The 18,667-nt window shown below is 39.3% G+C and overlaps 1 protein-coding gene across 1 annotated transcript; it reads left to right on the forward strand.

Moving 5' to 3' along the window:
- The first annotated feature begins 1,884 nt into the window (after positions 1-1,884).
- sgk2a (serum/glucocorticoid regulated kinase 2a) lies at positions 1,885-18,170 on the forward strand. Its single transcript, XM_079492398.1, has 13 exons — positions 1,885-2,103; positions 5,929-5,996; positions 7,390-7,451; positions 7,799-7,856; positions 9,567-9,650; positions 12,046-12,177; positions 14,466-14,578; positions 14,692-14,728; positions 14,852-14,938; positions 15,307-15,402; positions 15,619-15,774; positions 16,708-16,797; positions 17,041-18,170. Exons 2-13 carry the CDS (start codon positions 5,982-5,984, stop codon positions 17,194-17,196), a joined length of 1,086 nt encoding a protein of 361 aa, XP_079348524.1. The 5' UTR covers positions 1,885-2,103; positions 5,929-5,981; the 3' UTR covers positions 17,197-18,170.
- Positions 18,171-18,667: the final 497 nt, after the last annotated feature.

The following is an 18,667-nucleotide window of genomic DNA, read 5'->3' on the forward strand; positions in this document are numbered from 1 at the left end:
ACCAACAGGCCTAACAGTCACCTTTGACTGGTGAGATTGTTGGAAGTGGCTACACCTCGAAAACTAATATGAACACTGGTTCATTTATTTATTTTTTATCCGCTGGTTGAAAACCACTGAAGTGGAGAGAAAGCCAATACCCAGTCTCTATTGCTCAGTGCAGAATTATTTGTTGGAAATTTGGTGGAACTAACAGCCCATAGTTTTCCAGATATTATATTTTGTTACTGTGTAATTAAACTACAAGTGCAGAGATGGACGAGCTGAAATGGTAAGGCTTATCCTGTGTTTAAGTCTTAAGTGACAGACTAGCATTAAAGTGACACAATCTTTTGAGTTGATATGTCTCTAAATGCAAACGTTCTTAAATTATTACTATTTTGTAATTCGTTATTCGTAATAGGAGAAAAGAACATGTTACATTAATGTTTCAGCACAATTGTGTGATCCAGGTGGATTTTACACACTAAAGTTCCCCATGGTCGCTAGACAGTGCAAATGGCCACATCTTAGCACTATAAACATTGGCTTAGCTCTAAGTTAAACATGACATAGTCAGAAATACTGTTTCAAAACTATATTTAAAGTTTCAGAAAGTTTACAAAGTTCAGAAAAATTGTACGTGTTTGATATAAAGATGAAAGATGTTTTTAATGGAGTGTTTTAAGGGCTCTTGGAATATTGATTATCACTTTCTTTTGTGTCTCTGGTGGGATTTGTGTGTAAGAATGTGTCCGGAAAAATTTTGGTCATGAACTTCATTCATCCATATTAATAAATGTCCAAAGATTGTTTTGTGTGTTTTAGAGCCTCTTTTGTGTGTTTGTGTGTGTGTGTGTGTGTGTGTGTGTGTGTGTGTGTGTGTGTGTGTGTGTGTGTGACAGTGTGAGACAGTGTGTGTGTGTGTGACAGTGTGTGTGAGACAGTGTGTGTGTTTGTTTTGGGGTCTGCGTGGCGTGTTCAAGCACGTGCTGCATCAGTGATAACCATGATGTATTGTAGGCCTAATATTGACTATAAACCACTCTGGTTTACTCTGCTTATATCACATCCCCCTATCGCCTATTATTGTCGTCAACAGTTGACTGTAGTGGTGACAACTTTTGCACGCCCTTCTCCATTGACTGCTTATCTTGTTATTCTACTTCACACGCTGTAGCAATACACTCCACTGATAACCTATAAGACCCAACCAAGCCCATCCAAGAATGAAAGTGTCCTCTTGGTTGTTTGGTAAATGTTTGACACAACAAGTAACAGTCCTGAGGCAGTAGCTTTAGTGGTTCTGCCTTTTCATCCCTTGATATGAGGGCCACACTTCAGATTTAAATTAAATATATAGATTCTTGTTTTAAATTAAATGTACTACCACTTTTATTGTGAAGGCAAGCAGTATTATGATTGGCAAATGTTGGATTAATTTGGTTCCCAAACCTTTCTGATCAAGACCCAAAAAGAGAGATTTGACAATTGCTCGGGACGGGACCCAAACAGTGAAAATATAGCTCAATGCAACGGCAGCAAGAGCAGTAAGGCTATGGACCAGAGCTAGTGAAAATAGAAGATCTACAAAACTACAAAGAGCACTATAATATATATATATATATATATATATATATATATATATTATTATTTCTTTAGAATTATTTAGATTAGTTTGTTTGTTGTTTTACAATTTATGAAATTATTTAAAAAAAAAATGTTTTAGTTGACCCATACGGACCCATAAAAGTTTGTCCGTGACCCACAAATCGGTCCCGACCCACTGTTTGGGAAACAGTGAATTTACCTGCTTCACCGCCCCTTTTGGTGTTCCCTGTTATCCTTGGTTATCAATGATTCACCGCTCCTGACGTAGGCTAACCTCCTACCAATAGAGTCCTCCAAGACAAGTGGCCAGAGTCCGCTTTCTCTAAGTTTTCTCTTCAGTCTTCACACTTTTCTCACTAAAGTTATTCGTGCCGTGGTGTCATTGTAATTGTCCACAAATCAGCGACGTCCACTCACTACGATACAGGAGAAGAAAGTGAATATTCTCATTGAGACTGAATGAACTCTGAGCTGCTGTGAACTGTTTAATACCGCTCATTTAACTTGCGACAGGTGAGATTACTTTTTTGTTTTGCTTTGTTGAGCGAAATATAGAAAAACGGTTGTTGATACAGAACATGCTATAGTCACTCACTGGACACATTTGCAGGCTCTGACAGAACCCTGTTGATTGATTGATTGAATACTATTGAATACAGTTCTCAGAAGAAAATCAAATGTAGTCGGGCAATGTCTGATGCTGAGACACATTTTAATTTAATTGATAGGCCTATTGTTATTATCCATTGTATACAACTTATTTTTGTTGTGAATCAGAGCAAGTGCCTGTCGTCTTATATTTCTAAGAAGTAGTGTTGGAAGTGAGTTCACAACTTCACAGGAGCTAAACATTGTGTTGTAAATGCCAGAGTGTGTGTGTGTGTGTGTGTGTGTGTGTGTGTGTGTGTGTGTGTGTGTGTGTGCGCGCGCGCGCGCGCGTGCGTGCGTGTGTGCTATTATAGGTCTACTGCTGTACCTGTATGGTGTATGTACTACATGTACTGTACTGTACCCTTATACTCTACCAGAAGTCATTAAGACAAGGCATATCTCCTTATATAATCTATAAGCCGTGACAGATATAGCACACCATACATTTTGGGGCGTGTAGCTTACTTCTGAAAACACATTGACAGCGTTCGAGCTGGTATATGAAAAGGGGTTTGTCATTGTGGTAAAACCTGTTAACTTTTTTTTTTAATCCATTTTTATTTTACTTTACTCAACTTTGCCCCAACCATGACAAATTCATTAACTTTGTGATATCAATCAATAAATAAAGGATAAAATAGATAAAATCTATCTATCTATCTATCTATTCTATCTATCTATCTTGAAGGGGCATTATTATTCCACGGTTTGGTACACTGTTCATAGCATAGTATGCTGCTTTGACCCCCATGTGTCGCTCTCTCTCTACCGATCGTAACCCTCATGTCATGTGTCACCCTCTTTCTGCTGTAATCATCATTGAAATTAATTTATTAGGAATTACCCCTTGAGATACAGTATCTCGTTTTTGAGAGGGCCCTAAAACCCTCATGTCATGTATCACTCTCTAGTACTGTAATTAACCCTCATGTGTCACTCTGCTGCAAAGGCGAATACTTCTTATAACTGTCTTCTTATAACTGCTATAACTGTGATAGATAGATAGATAGATAGATAGATAGATAGATAGATAGATAGATAGATAGATAGATAGATAGATAGATAGATAGATAGATAGATAGATAGTCTTATAACTAGTGCTGTTAGTTGTAACCCTCTTGTCATGTGTCATTCTCTAGTAGGTTGTAACCCTCATGTCATGTCAGCCTCTTCTGCTGTAACCTTCATTGCATTTTTTTTAGGAATAGTACTATAACCCTTGAGATACCGTATCTTGTTGTCGAGAGGGTCCTAAAACCCTCATGTCATTGTGTCACTATCTCTAGTGCTGTAACCCTCATGTCATGTGTTAGTGTTATGCTGCGTTCACACGGCAGATGCAAAGATACAGTCTACCATTCATTTTCAGTGGAAGCCAGCAATATGTAGATACAAAGATACGTCCGACGTTTGTTTGCTGCAAAAGCTTCAAAGCTACAAAGTTATTAAAACCTTGTACTGGTTTCAACTTCAGCTACAAAGATACAAAGCTACAAATACGCTGTGTAGCTTTGCATCTTTGTATCTTTTTCATTTGCCTGTGTGAATGTGAACGCACCATCACTCTTTTCTGTCACTTTCTTCTGCTGTAATCCTCATATCATGTGTCAGTCTGGGGCGGCAGTGGCTCAGGAGGTAGAGACGCTTGAGAACCAGAAGGTTCCCAGTTTGATCCCGGGCTCCAGTGTCCTTGAGCAAGACGCTGAACCCCTAATTGCTCCCGATGAGCAGGTTGGTGCCTTGCATGGTTTCCTCCGCCATCGGTGTATGAATGTGTGTGTGTGTGTGTGTGCGTGTGTGTGTGTGTGTGTGTGTGTGTGTGTGTGTGTGTGTGTGTGTGTGTGTGTGTGTGTGTGTGTGTGTGTGTGTGAATGGGTGAACAATCTAGAATCAGAATCAATCTTTATTGTCACATCATATTACAAGTAACATGGGTGAAATTCTTGGTGGTGCAGGCTCATCATTGCAATTAAAAGATAGAGAGAAAAACATAACGTGCTTAGTACATAAACTAATCTACATGATACAATATGTATACAAAAAATAAATAATAGTTGATGTAGCCTACGTGTATATATAAAGGAGTCTCTACTAAAACAAGAGACAAATTCAGTTCAGTCTGTGCAGTGCCACGGTGCCACCAGACCTAGTTCTTGTTCAGCAGTCTAATTGTCGACAAATAGAAACTGTTCAAGAGTCTGGTGGTGCTGCTCTTGATGCTTGTGTAACGTTGGATGAAGGCGCCATATGCACCATTTACTCTCTTCTGCTGTGATCCTCATGTGTCATATAGAATAGAATAGAATTTTGATGTTTTGATGATCACACCCACATTGGTTCTGATTGGTTTTCTGTAACTTTGGTGATGTTGTCAGCCTGTGTGAATCACACAGGAAAGTCTACACGACCTAAACGTGGTTGTAAAACTTATCTTGAACCAGATTCATTTCACCTACTGTTTTGATGCCTAGCTGGATGTGCAGACCTACTATAGAATTAAAATGAAAGGATCTAGCATAAAGCATAAAGATTTATAATAATGCATATACATTTATAACACACTTTATACCTAACTTACTTATATTGTTATAAGTTGTCACATGATTATAAACATTCATAGCTAGTGCCTTATTAGTGCATTATGAAGCATTATAAATGTGATTGTAATGCAATATAGACCCGACCTTTAAGTAAAGTGTTAACGGATCTTCGTGTGTGTGTGTGTGTGTGTGTGTGTGTGTGTGTGTGTGTGTGTGTGTGTGTGTGTGTGTGTGTGTGTGTGTGTGTGTGTGTGTGTGTGTGTGTGTTTTGTGACTACTTCCCGGCCGCACATGTTGATGGATGCTAGAATGGCAAAAGAATATTTTCAATGTAAACACTGATACAGGACTCTCACCCTAAAACACGTGCACACACACACACACACACACACACACACACACACGCACACGCACACGCACACACACGCACACACACACACACACACACACACACACACACACAATGTCCTTCACTGCACCTAATGTTCCTGCTAAAGTGTTCCAAACCAGAACTACCAGTTCCTCTAGTCTACATCATGTTGGCATAGGGGGACCAGCAGCATATTTTGAACAGGGTTGCCAAGTCCACTTATTTACCGCGACTTTGGGCTTGGGTTTTTTTCAGACTTGCGTGTTGCAGTTTGCGTTTTTTCTTTGATGCGTTTATTGAGAATGATCTACTATCATTCTTTGTAGGTTTGGCAGAGTTTGAATCACATTGAGTGACAGACAGTCTGCTGGCTTGTCAGTGACATTCAGCCCTCCCATGAATCTCTGTGTGTGCGCGCGCGCACACACACACACACACACACACACACACACACACACACACACACACACACGCACACATACACACACACACCTCCCTCATTATGCTACCAATGAAGCGTGTTGTTAAAACATAACTCCCTCCCCCACACATACATGTGAAATATGTTATGTTATGATGCCGCGGTGAACACAGACGGAGATATATATGTGTGTGGGTGTGAGCATATATTTGGGCTTGTTTTGGCTTGTTTTTCGAGATGAAATTTGGCTTATTTCTCTCGCGAGATTTGATTTGTTTTTGGAGGTGGGTTGGCTTATTTCTCTCACAAGAGTTTTCTTTACAGTTTGGATGAATATCTCTTCTCTTCTCTGACAGATCTATGAGACACTGATGTAGTGTTGGTAGTGGGCACGGTATGGACCATAACCATGGCACACAGTAATGTGAGTGGCATCTCTTACAATGTTCATTTTGACAATTTAGTCATAGTCTTTTGATTAAAATTTAATTTAGTTTTAGTCACATTTATGTCATCTGAAATGTTTAACTTTTAGTCGACTAATTATCATAAGATTTTAGTTGAAATCTACAGTTGATTTTGTAGACTAAAAAGTATTTTGGCGGACCTTGATGGCGTTATAATGCCTGATTTTACACTAGGTTGCATGCTGAAAGTCGTAGCAGGACGCAACAAAAAAAAAGATATGTCTTTTAGTTCTACTGGATTTCTTCTCCACTACTCCCAATAACATTTTAGTCTAGTTTTTAATTTAGTTTTCCTCAGTGAAAAAAGTGTAGTCGAGCAACATTTCTATTTGGTAAATGATGCATTTATATTTTGTGTTTGTCGATTAATTAAAGGTTCATGCTTACCCTGCTTACTCTGATCTCGCTCCTGTAATTCATTTGGGATAAGAACATAATTCCAGCCTGTAATTCCTGGTCTATGTGCCATGATAAGAGACCTACCTGGTACCAGAAATGTTCAACTAACTCTAACTCTCAACTAAAACTAACTCTAAAAACAAAACAAAAGAAAAACAAATGCAAACGGACTCAACCTGTCAATTTCATGACATTTGTCACTGGTTACAAAAGGGTACATTTTACTGAGAGTATTTTACTGTGTAGGGCTGTAGGCCATCATACATGACATTAATGGCATTGTTTAAATCAACTGGGGATGCTAAATGTGACAAGTATAAAAGTAATATAGAATATATTATTATTATTCTATATTTCATATAGAATAAAGTATGCATTTATACAATGTAAAATATTCTGTCGTAATTTAACTCTGGTACGTACCTCTTACATTAGCACTGAGGATTCTACTGTGTACAGTTATATGTATACAGAATAAATCATTACAAAAATATTAGAGATGTCCCGATACTGTATCGGTATCGGAAAAGTATCGGTATTGGCCCTTATTTGGTCATATCGGTATCGGCGAATATGCCAGTCTAACCACCGATCCGACACAGGGACACTATGGCAGGTAAATACAATGTTGGCATGTGGAGTTTGCTTTGGAGTTGCCCAAACTGCAAGTGCACATTTGAGTTAGTCTGCTATTAACAACATCAGATAAAATAAGTAATTTTCTTTTTTATTATTATAAATATTATTCTCTGGTATCGGAATTCGGTATCGGTATCGGTAACCACAGAAATTGTGGTATCGGGATCGGATCGGGAACGAAAAAAGTGTATCGGGACATCCCTAAAAAATATATATCTATTGTTTATGTCATTGTTATAATGTCCCTATAGTCAGTTTCACTTAATGAATGAATGCTTCCCCGTTTGACGTGTATCTGATGTGTATCCTCAGCTTCGTTCATCATCCTCCACCTCTGGTGATGAGGTCAACCTGGGACCTTCAGCCAATCCACAGTCAGTAACTCTGCTTTTTATTCAACAAATACTGTACATACTGTGTCTCATGTCACTTTAGTATCCAATCGTAACCAGAGGTTGATTTGTCCATACTTAACGGGGAATGGTCCCACGGCGAGGGATTATTGTCGATGATGACTAATGCATTGTTAAGGAACTTTACCACCAATGCATTTTTAAAACTGGGGCATCTACTGGTGTGGGGATTTCATTTATTTTCAACTATGCATTTAAGCACTTAATTTGTAACGACAAAATACACATGTATGCATACATGTACACTATGTACGACTGTACGTACATATGTATGTGTAATAATGTGTAATGCATATTTATAATTTCAGTGCCAAGCCCACTGACTTTGACTTCTTGGCTGTCATTGGAAAAGGAACATTTGGGAAGGTAAGGAGAGAGACATACAGTACAAATAACAGCTATAGACATACAGTACATTGTAGGAACATTTCGAACGAGAACAAGACAAAATGTGAGAGAAAGAAGAAGGCATAATGAGCTGCTCTAGAAGTGAAGGGCTAGACAGGTCAGAGAGAGACAGACAGAGAATGGCAGGCACGCCACAGACAAACTGAGAAAGAGAGAAGAGAGAGACCAAACTATCGTACAACAGACCATATTTTCACCCTCAACAGCCTAATTGACATAGCCTGACACTCAGTCTGAATTTTCATTTTGTTTCACTGAATCGCCAGAACATATGTTTTAATGGGTGTGGCTAGCGATTCAGGGCTGGGGCCAGGCTATAATTGACAACCAAATAAACAAATACGATACGATACGACGATACCCACTAATTATCAAAACCCAAAAGAGAGCAAGGAAAGTCAACCAGACACGCTCCACAAAAAGGTGAGAGAAAAAAAAAGATGTCCCCTGAGCCAGCTAGTTCTGGGACTAACACAAGCACTGAAGCACAACCACCAGACAGAAAACAAACGGGACTACACCAAATCATAAGAAAACACACACTGGAAAATATCTACCCAAAACCAGAACAAAATGGAATGCTATTTAGCTCTAAACAGAGAATACACAGTAGCAGAATACTTGAGCACTGTAACTGATCCAAAACTATGGAAAACATTAACTTAAAGGACCACTTCACCACTTTTCAACATCTCTTCATATAATTGGTCCTCACTAATGTTCATGATAAAACACCACCATTTTTTCCTACTCAGTCTGTGTCTCATAGGAGGGCTTTGGGCAGTTCGGACACCCGTCCACCAGTGACATCATCATTAGGCAGATTTATTTTTAAACAAGATTTGTTTTAAAATATATTTAGATTTGTATTATCGTGAGAACGATGGCTTCAACTTTTGCATTGCAACTTTTCAGGAAAAGAAATCCTGCCGTTTCTATTAGCTTGGATTCACCATCGATGATGTCACGTACGTTTTCTCATGCCAATAAAGCTCCTTTGAATTGAATTGGACAGACAGACGAACAGATAGTAGACACTGTAGACCGGGTCAGAGGGAGAGAGCATCTGCTGACGACTGTCTGGTCCAAATGAGCCATGCTACTTCATAAATCATTAACTTTAGAGTCTGCTCAGATCTGCTTGGGTTACCTTGACGTCAGAGGATGGAATGGCAAAATATTAGGAAATGACATGGCAGCGGGCCACACGAAGAGACAATCCTGACAACTCATGTTGTACTTCCCATAACATCCCTTGGTCCACTCTGCAGATTTGTATCTCTAAATAAGAAGTATCTTTTATCATCAAGATATACCTGTTTTCATGTTTTATTTCTATCAACAAAGATCTCAGATTTCTCAGTATCATCCTTTTCCACAGATCACATAGACCTGTGTGTGTGTGTGTGTGTGTGTGTGTGTGTGTGTGTGTGTGTGTGTGTGTGTGTGTGTGTGTGTGTGTGTGTGTGTGTGTGTGTGTGTGTGTGTGACGTGTGTGTGTGCGTGTGTGTGCGCGTGCGCGTGTGCGTGTGCGCGTGCGTGTGTGTGTGTGTGTGTGTGTGTGTGTGTGTTTTCACATAGGGATTCGATGTAACATCTAGATAATGGTGTGACAAAGTGGTGGTTCTGAGTGTGTACTAAACAAACTGGTAACATGCTTCCATGCAGGTCCTGCTTGCCAAACATAAAGTCGACAAAACATTCTATGCCGTGAAAGTCCTGCAGAAGAAAGTCATCCTGAAGAAAAAAGAGGTGGGTTATGCTTCTCTTCTCTTCTCTTCTCTTCTCTTCTCTTCTCTTCTCTTCTCTTCTCTTCTCTTCTCTTCTCTTCTCTTCTCTTCTCTTCTCTTCTCTTTGCCTCCAATCTTCATTTCTTTCAGAAGCAAAGTTTACTAATCATACTTGCAGACGGAGCTTTCAATAATAAATCCCACCTATTATAACCATAACCCCAAGGAATCGTTTTTATGCAAGTTACTGACTCTGTGTGAACTGTTTATCTCTGTCTATCTACTGTAGGACCTACTGTAGATAAACCCTAACCATAACAGTTCATACAGAGTCAGTAACTGTTTATCTCTGTCTATCTAGGACCTACTGTAGATAAACCCTAACCATAACAGTTCATACAGAGTCAGTAACTTGATATAGTGCATTCAAAATACAAATGTATTTTCAGATCCTCAAGACCTCATGGAAAGAATTGTTGATAATAATTCAAATGTATAGTATAGAATAGTTATGTGGATATGAAAAATGGCAAGGATGTGACAAGTCTGGGAACTGCGAATTTGCACAAAGATTAATTCAGCATAATACAATGCACTGAAATTAATAACTCATTGGTGTGTGTATTATATTCCTGTGCCAATGCTGCAGTAAAGCAATAGCGCTGCCTGTAGAAAGTGACAGATATTATGGTTATGATCACAATCTTATCTAATCTACAACTTGTTCTGATCTTTGTACTCAAACTGTACATAAGCTGTACAAATACGCTGCAACAATACATTTAACACCTTCCATTGTGGAGTACCTGACTGAACCACAAACACTTGTATCCAAATCCTCTAATCTGCTGTCAAATCAGGCCTTTAATTGGAAGTGCTTTCTCCTGTTTGAGAGGCAGTATGCCAACAGTGTAGAGAGAGTGGTATTGGATCATGGGTCAACTCAAGTTGAAGTGTTATTTGACTATCATCCTCTCTGTGCTTTTACTCTTGACAGATACGTGTGTCATTTTGCACATTTCTGTCTCCAGTTTGTTAGATGTAAATGTTAGAACAGTCGACTACTATAATGCCCTGAATAATGCTTTCTGGTCAAAATGCTGCTTTTCATGAACTAGAATTGTCTACGCCTGTAAATTCCCAATAATAATAATAATAATAATAATAATAATAATAATAATAATAATAATAATAATAATAATAATAATAATAATAATGATGATAATTAAATAAATTAATAAAAATGGAAGTGGAACGCAAACAACCCTAAATTGATTAAGAAAAAGAGAGAGAGAATTGATGTAAGTGTAAATTCATAACATAAAAAGGCAAAACACAATGAAGTGGAACAGTTCCATATACAGCTGTATGCAACATACAATGAAACACCATTCATATCCCTGAAGTCTTTCTGTCAGGTTTCTGACTACCTGCTGCCAGGTCAAAATGTAATTGTTCCTTGTCTGCTCGTCCTAAGCTGATGGTGGTAATCATGTGATGACACAGGGAGAAACAGATGTGGTTTATTTTTGTTCACCGTACATCAACTGATTTAATGCTTTGTCTCCTCCTTTCTTCTTCATCCCACCATCAATCGTACTCCCTACTCTTGTGATTCCCATAAATCTCCCTTCTTCTCATCAGCTCCCTTATGATCCTTATTCTCTTAAATGTTCTATACTTGTTGGTCTTGTCTTTCCACTGTTCTTGCAGCACCTTCGTCAGTAGCTCTCCATCCAACCTATCTCCTTGTCTACTTCTCTTAGACGACTCTTTCTCCCTGTAACACCCTCCCTCTCACTCCATATTTATCTGCCTTTTCTTTCTTCCGTTCTGCATCGTCTGTGATTAGTTCTCTAAAGGTCAAAGAGTATTATACTCTATGATAACGGTGGACTTTGGGATCTGGTGCCTGGCCAAGCCATTACCGCTGCCTCTCTTCTACTTTGGCATTCAAAGTGAAAAGAGAGGAATTGAGGACAAGCTCCTGCAGTCAATGACCTGTTTAGGAGGATTCAATTGTGTATCTATACAGCTTGATTCTGTAAAAAGTAAATATGGGTCATCTCATTATGCCCCCCCCCCCCCCACACACACACACACACACATAAACACACACACACACACACCCACTTTGGGTAGTAGGACTTACTAACATTATGTAATTATAGGAGAACGTTTCAAGGTTTTCAGGAATGTTAAATATATATAAATACAGTATAATATATATATAAATATATATATAAATATAATGTAATTACAGAAACAATAACGCGATTTAAAAAATAAAACGTCTGGTGACATAGACAAAATAACATCCATTCCATTTTTGGAATATAGGTCTTACAGTGATTAGATCTAAATGATCACTCCGAATATGACTTTGTGCTGATCAACCACTCCTTCTCCCCCTGTAGCAAAAGAACATAATGGCAGAGAGGAACGTGCTGTTGAAGAGTCTGCAGCACCCATTCCTGGTGGGACTCCATTACTCATTCCAGACCCCAGAGAAGCTTTACTTTGTCCTCGACTACGTTAACGGAGGAGAGGTACAGCAGTGCACACACATCATCTGTGCCTGAATCTGACAGAATTGGAAGTTAATATAGATGACAGTAGAGTTCAATAGACGTGCACGCACACACACACACACGCACGCACGCACGCACACACACTTGGATTTTGTCAAATAAAATAGGATATCTAAATTATTAACTTTTATATTACCATGGAGGTAATTAAGTTGTTGCTGAGTGGAACAATAAGTCCTTCCAAAACTAACACGTCTGAGATAATCTCTAAGCAATAAATGAGATCTTAATCCCAAAACACATTCACTCACCCCATTTCATTCCTCAATTCAATTTAAACGAATGCTTAGCAGTAGGGACAGAAAATATACTGCTAGAGAAGGAAGTAGTTGATTAGTTGAAGCCAGGTCTGATAGTTTTTTTTGTTAAAATACATGTATATTGATCCTTTTAGTTGTCATTGATTATATAACCTCCCCACCTGAGTTAATATATTTATCAGACCTGATAATCGTAATAGTACTGGAGAGAGGCCTTCATTTCAGATGTCTTGCCAGTGTGTCTCTCGAAGTGTGTGCCAGTGTACTTTAATGATGATTTGAATAAAGCATGTTCAAATGTACTTTCATCCTGTTCTGGATTGAAGTGAACTATGGCTGAGACTCCTGATTTGGCTCTCTGAGTTGCTTTCTGTTATGTATTCAGCCTATTCACATGCAATGTGCTTTCCTGTAGTTCAGCTGTGGTAGGACACAGCAGGCTGGACTGTAACAATGTTCCTAATAAGTAATCCTTTATGTTCAATCAGCCAAGCTGCATTGGCTTGTTACCAATATTACCCCACTAGTGGCTTGTTTCCAACCATAGAGGCCCTGTTGTACTACTGTGTGCTGACAATCTGTTACTGCACCACCATATCCAAGGCTTTGAATTGTTACATTTATTTTAATATTCTGTATAAATATTGGAACTATTCTTCCTAGTGTGAAAAGGGAGTAATAGACATTGGTCATTGCACGCAGCATCACGCCGTCCACCCTAAGATTGTTTAGGAGCATGCGCACACACACACACACACACACACACACACACACACACACACACACACACACACACACACACACACACACACACACACACAGTCATACACACACACATGCACATGCGCGCGCGCGCACACACACACACACACACACACACACACACACACACACACACACACACACACACACACACAGTCACACACACACACACACACATGCACACACACGCACACGCACATGCACTGATTAAAACCAACCTTAATTTGATAATTTCACACCAACAAACAAAGTTTACAAAGGCTTAACATAGGAATAAGCCTGAATAAGCCCATCGGGTGACCTGATAACTCCTGTAGGGTCGGGGTTAAGCGACGTGCTGATTAACATAGTGTCCAATGCAACACTGGTAATAGAGTACTACAGTGTGTAGTGAGTTTGTAATAGGTTCTCCTGCCCACTCTATGGCTCCGAGACATGGACACTTTCAAAGAAACAAGAGAATTGGTTGGATGGCACTTACACCCGCCTTCTAATGAGAGCGCAAAATTGGAAGAGCCACCCATCGACTAATCTAATATACGGCAACCTTCCCCGTGTTTCTTAACTGGTCCGATCCAGAAGAGCGCAGTTTGCCGGCCACTGCTACAGAGCTGACAATGAGGTTATATCTTCCCTTCTTCTCTGGAGTCCTGCCTCAGGGCGGACCAGAGGTAGAAAGCTGTCGTTCCCTGATGTCATCGCTAGGGACACATGCTTCAGTAGGCAGGAACTGGGTGGCAATGAAGGACTGGTGCTTCAGTAGGCAGGAACTGGGGGTGGCAATGAAGGACCGGGAAGTCTGGCGTAGCATTGTGGAATCCATGATCTCGACCGCGGTCGAAAAATGATGATGATGATGATGTGTTGTTCAGAAATCATGAAAAGTGTGTTGGTTTGTGGAGATGATCTTGTTGAACTTAATGTGTGGATATCATATAAGCCTATAATAAGTTTGCTACAGGGTATATTTATCTAAAATCCAATCCAATGCATAAAATCTGTGGTAGAAACCCATGATGGAGGTAACTTCTGGGTTGGCCTTAAAAACAATGTTGTCATTGTGCTATAACTATTTTAATTAGCTTCCCTCTTGCTCTTCTTTCCTTCTCATGGTCTCTTTGGTCATCGTCATGCTGTCACTTTGCCCTGTCTCTCCATCACTGGCTTCTTTTCCACACCTTCATGTCTATTCTCTTTGTCTCTGTCACTCCTTATATCTTCCAGTTGTTCTTCCACCTCCAAAGAGAGAGGTGTTTCTCAGAGCCCAGAGCGAGGTTCTACGCTGCTGAGGTAGCCAGCGCCATCGGCTACCTCCATTCGCTTAACATCGTTTACAGGTCAAACATGCACACACATTTTGAGTCAATATACAACCAAACAGAACAACTGTTATTGTCAAACTAAAATGTACTTTTATGGCTTGATAACCCTGTTATTTTGTCTATTGCAGAGATCTGAAACCAGAGAATATTCTCTTAGACTCAAAAGTAAGTTTGCCATAGCTGAGGCGAGATTAAATATTTTGCTAAAACATATTTGGACAAATCTGTTTATCTGGAACATGTTATGTGAAAATTATGTGAAAGCACTTATATTTATATATTTTGCAGGGCCATATTGTTTTGACAGACTTTGGACTGTGCAAAGAAGGTGTGGAGCCAGAGACCACAACCTCGACTTTCTGTGGGACCCCAGAGGTGAGGAAATGACACCGTACATAACACAAACATATCATAATTTCTTTGGCTTCACCAAACATCTCATACGTAAGAGCAACACAAATCGGTACACAGTATCTCTGTAGTCATCTGATCAACACAGATCTGTCCCATTTTCTATATGTTCCATCCCAATTGGCTTCCAAAGTTTGCAGGATTGGTCCGTTTTGAACAAAATTCCTCAAATCATGCCACTGTCTCCATTATGAAAAACTGTGTGTACTGAAATACACATTGTTGAGTAATCAGGATCTTTCCCTAGAAGGTCAATAATTAACACGTTTACCTATTCCTTCATTTGATTTCTTCTTTTTCTCTCATGTTCTCCTTTACCACCTTCTTCATAGTACCTGGCTCCAGAGGTTCTGCGTAAGGAACCGTATGACAGGACAGTAGATTGGTGGTGTCTGGGAGCTGTGCTCTACGAAATGATATGCAGTCTGGTATGTTATATTTAAATGATATGCAGTCTGGTATGTTATATTTAAATGATATGCAGTCTGGTATGTTATATTTTAAATGATATGCAGTATGGTATGTTATATTTTGTAGAAAATACATTTGATTCAATATTGTTGCATATTGTTGCTCTTTTACGCATTGCACCTTCCTCAGGGTGTTAAATAGCGGTAATAATATGTTTTCACCTCCCTCTCCAGCCTCCATTCTACAGCCGTGATGTTGGTGAAATGTATGATGGCATCCTCCACAAGCCTCTGCCGATTCCTCCAGGGAAGTCTGATGCTGTGTGTTCTCTCCTCGTGGGCCTCCTTCAGAAGGACCAGCACAGACGCCTCGGGGCCATCGCTGACTTTGTGAGTGTCTCATATGCGGCGTAGTTGCCTATATTCCTTTGCAGGAAATGGATAAAAGAACTTGTTTCAATGGATCAAATCTAGTTATTATTTTGTCACAAGCTCTTGTTATTGCTTTTCATTGTTTGAACCCTTACGTCCCTATTTTAGGCAAAGATCTTCAAAAATCCCCCTCTCCCCAAAAAGGATCCACAATTCAATTCAATCTTTATTTCAGACTTAAGGTCCATATCACATACCAGAAGACAAATACACAATCAATAAATAAGAAAAAGGAAAAACATAAAAATCAGTTCAACCTAAAGCCAGCCCACATAATCTCACAGTCTGTAGAAGCTATTGCGCCAGTTTCGCCAAATCATGGAAGAGAACCGATTAGAACTCTTCACAGGGTTGATTAAAATCACAATAACACAGTTGTCAGACTCTTCTAAACGACACTTGAAATTGTATATTAAGTTTCAAAGCGCTTGACAGGTGCCATCTTGCTACTACCCGGCCTCAACAGCAACCGCAAAGCATCATTGTATGCAACCTTTAGTTTTTGCATGATGTAGGCTCTATAGTTAGGTGAGCATGCAGTATACAACAGTGTACAAAATGCATTGAAAAGTGAGACCTTGACATCTGAAGAGCAAATTTCCGCATTATTATGTTTGCCTGGGAATACAGTTTGCAATGTTGTCTACAAGCTCGTTATTTTTGCACAGTACTGTCATGTGCTTAAATAGGGCATTCATTTAAGACAAAACCAAAAAGATGAAATATGGAGATGGAAAGTTTCTGTCCAACAGCGACAACTACACACACAATGTCTATTTGTTATATTCTGACTGACATTGTTTATAGTCATAGTATTGGAAGCTGGAACTAGATAAGATAGAAAGTGGATGTGGTATAGGACATGATTATATTTTGCTCTTTTGTTTTCAGTTAGAAATAAAGAACCACGTCTTTTTCTCTCCAATCAACTGGGATGATCTTTATAACAAAAGAATCACTCCTCCTTACAACCCGAATGTGGTAAGTTGGATTTTTCTCGTGTCTCAGAGTGTCCACTGTCTACCAGTTTGTTGTATCACTGCTGATAAATGAATCCACACTCACAAAATAAACAAGGCTGAATCTTTGTGTGTGTGTGTGTGTGTGTGTGTGTGTGTGTGTGTGTGTGTGTGTGTGTGTGTGTGTGTGTGTGTGTGTGTGTGTGTGTGTGTGTGCGTGTGTGTGTGCGCGTGTGCGTGTCTCTCTCTCTTTCCTGTCTTTCAGAAAGGTCCAGCAGACACTCAGCACATCGATCCAGAGTTCACCAGAGAGATGGTTCCAAACTCTGTGAGCCGGACGCCCGATTTCTACGCCAGCACCAGCTCTAACAATGCTTTCAATGGTTTCTCCTATGTCTCCACTGAGGACAGCTTCCTGTGAAGCAGGAAGTTACTGTCAACAATGTAAATATATATAAGAAAATAAATCTAACTGGACCAGTCGCAAGGCACAGGGTTTTTTAAATCTTTTCACCTGGGAACACTACACACATGAATCTTGACCCAGGTTTAAACCTGGGTCAAGACCCAGAATGAAAGAAACACAGCTTAAATATATCTGCCCTACAAAGCCAAAGACCAGTATTATTCATACTGGTATAATTTAAGAGCAACATGGACGGTGAGACGATATGCTCAATAGCATTTGTAGTCAAGCCAAGCATAATTAGATTGAATATGAAACCCTAATAACTTTAACTGTGCCATTTACTGTAAAGCTGCAACTGAACTCATATGTTTTATTATGTCCTCTTTTTGTGCGACTCTAACACCTGTGATTTGAGCCAAGATCTCAAAATATTTACGGCACATCCAAGTGGGAACCAGCCATGGCCTGGGGAGATGTGGTGTTCAGGCAGCGATACTTTTCATTGGTATAGTAAAGCACCGCAAACTACCTACTGTACTGTGTACTGCAAATCGGTACACACAGTATCTTTATAGTCATGTGATCAAGATGGATCTGTCCAATCTTTCATTCCATCCTGATTGGCTAACATTGGCTTCCAAAGTTTGCAGGATTGGTCCATTTTGAACAAAATCGCATGAGTGTGCGATTGCTATGAAACTCTGCACGCACATTCCCAGTACTAGGCCGTGGAAGAAATGCCAGCCTTTTCACATTGGCCTGTTATAGCACCACCAGGAGGCAACAATAACCTACCTAACCTGGCAAAATACCTGTGCTCACTTTGTCTAGACAAAGATCACTTTGTCTAGTTTAAAATAAGTTATAAACTAGCTTTTTAAGCTTTAAAGTTAGGGGGTAAGTGATATTTTTTTGGTTTTGTTTTTTGGTTAAAAAGTTGAGTTGGGCAGATTGTGTGGTTCTTGTCTTTAGTACAGTAGGGGTGGAACAGATGACAGAGGATTCTAATGCAGGATTCTTCCATTTAAATCACTTTATTCTCACAATATTTATCATCACACAGAAATAAGATGGTAGAGAGAAAAGCACATTGTAATGGTGTGTTGACACATTCTGTCCATAGTTTAATTAGTTTGACTCAGACCAGGTGTGGATCCATCATCACTCATTGCATACAGTTATCCTTTTCTTTGTATCTATCTTCTTTCTTTGTTATTGGGAGTAGAATTGACCTAATTCCACATTTCGGTCAGTGTCCATAATCAGTAATCTAGTAATGTTCTCTCCTTAGCTTGACATTTCTTTAGTGGCCTGTAGATATCAGTAAATAGGCTAAAAGTAATTTTGTTTATTGAACTATAATATTATAAAGCCAACGTCTAAAGTTGTAAAGTAAACGTGTATGTTCTGTAAATACTTGCAACTTGAGATGATGTAGTGATGTAACAATAAAGTGCATTTCTGTGTTTGATACCTTTCCTTG

The sequence above is a fragment of the Electrona antarctica genome (assembly GCF_951216825.1).
Source record: "Electrona antarctica genome assembly, chromosome: 2".
Lineage (NCBI taxonomy): Eukaryota > Metazoa > Chordata > Actinopteri > Myctophiformes > Myctophidae > Electrona > Electrona antarctica.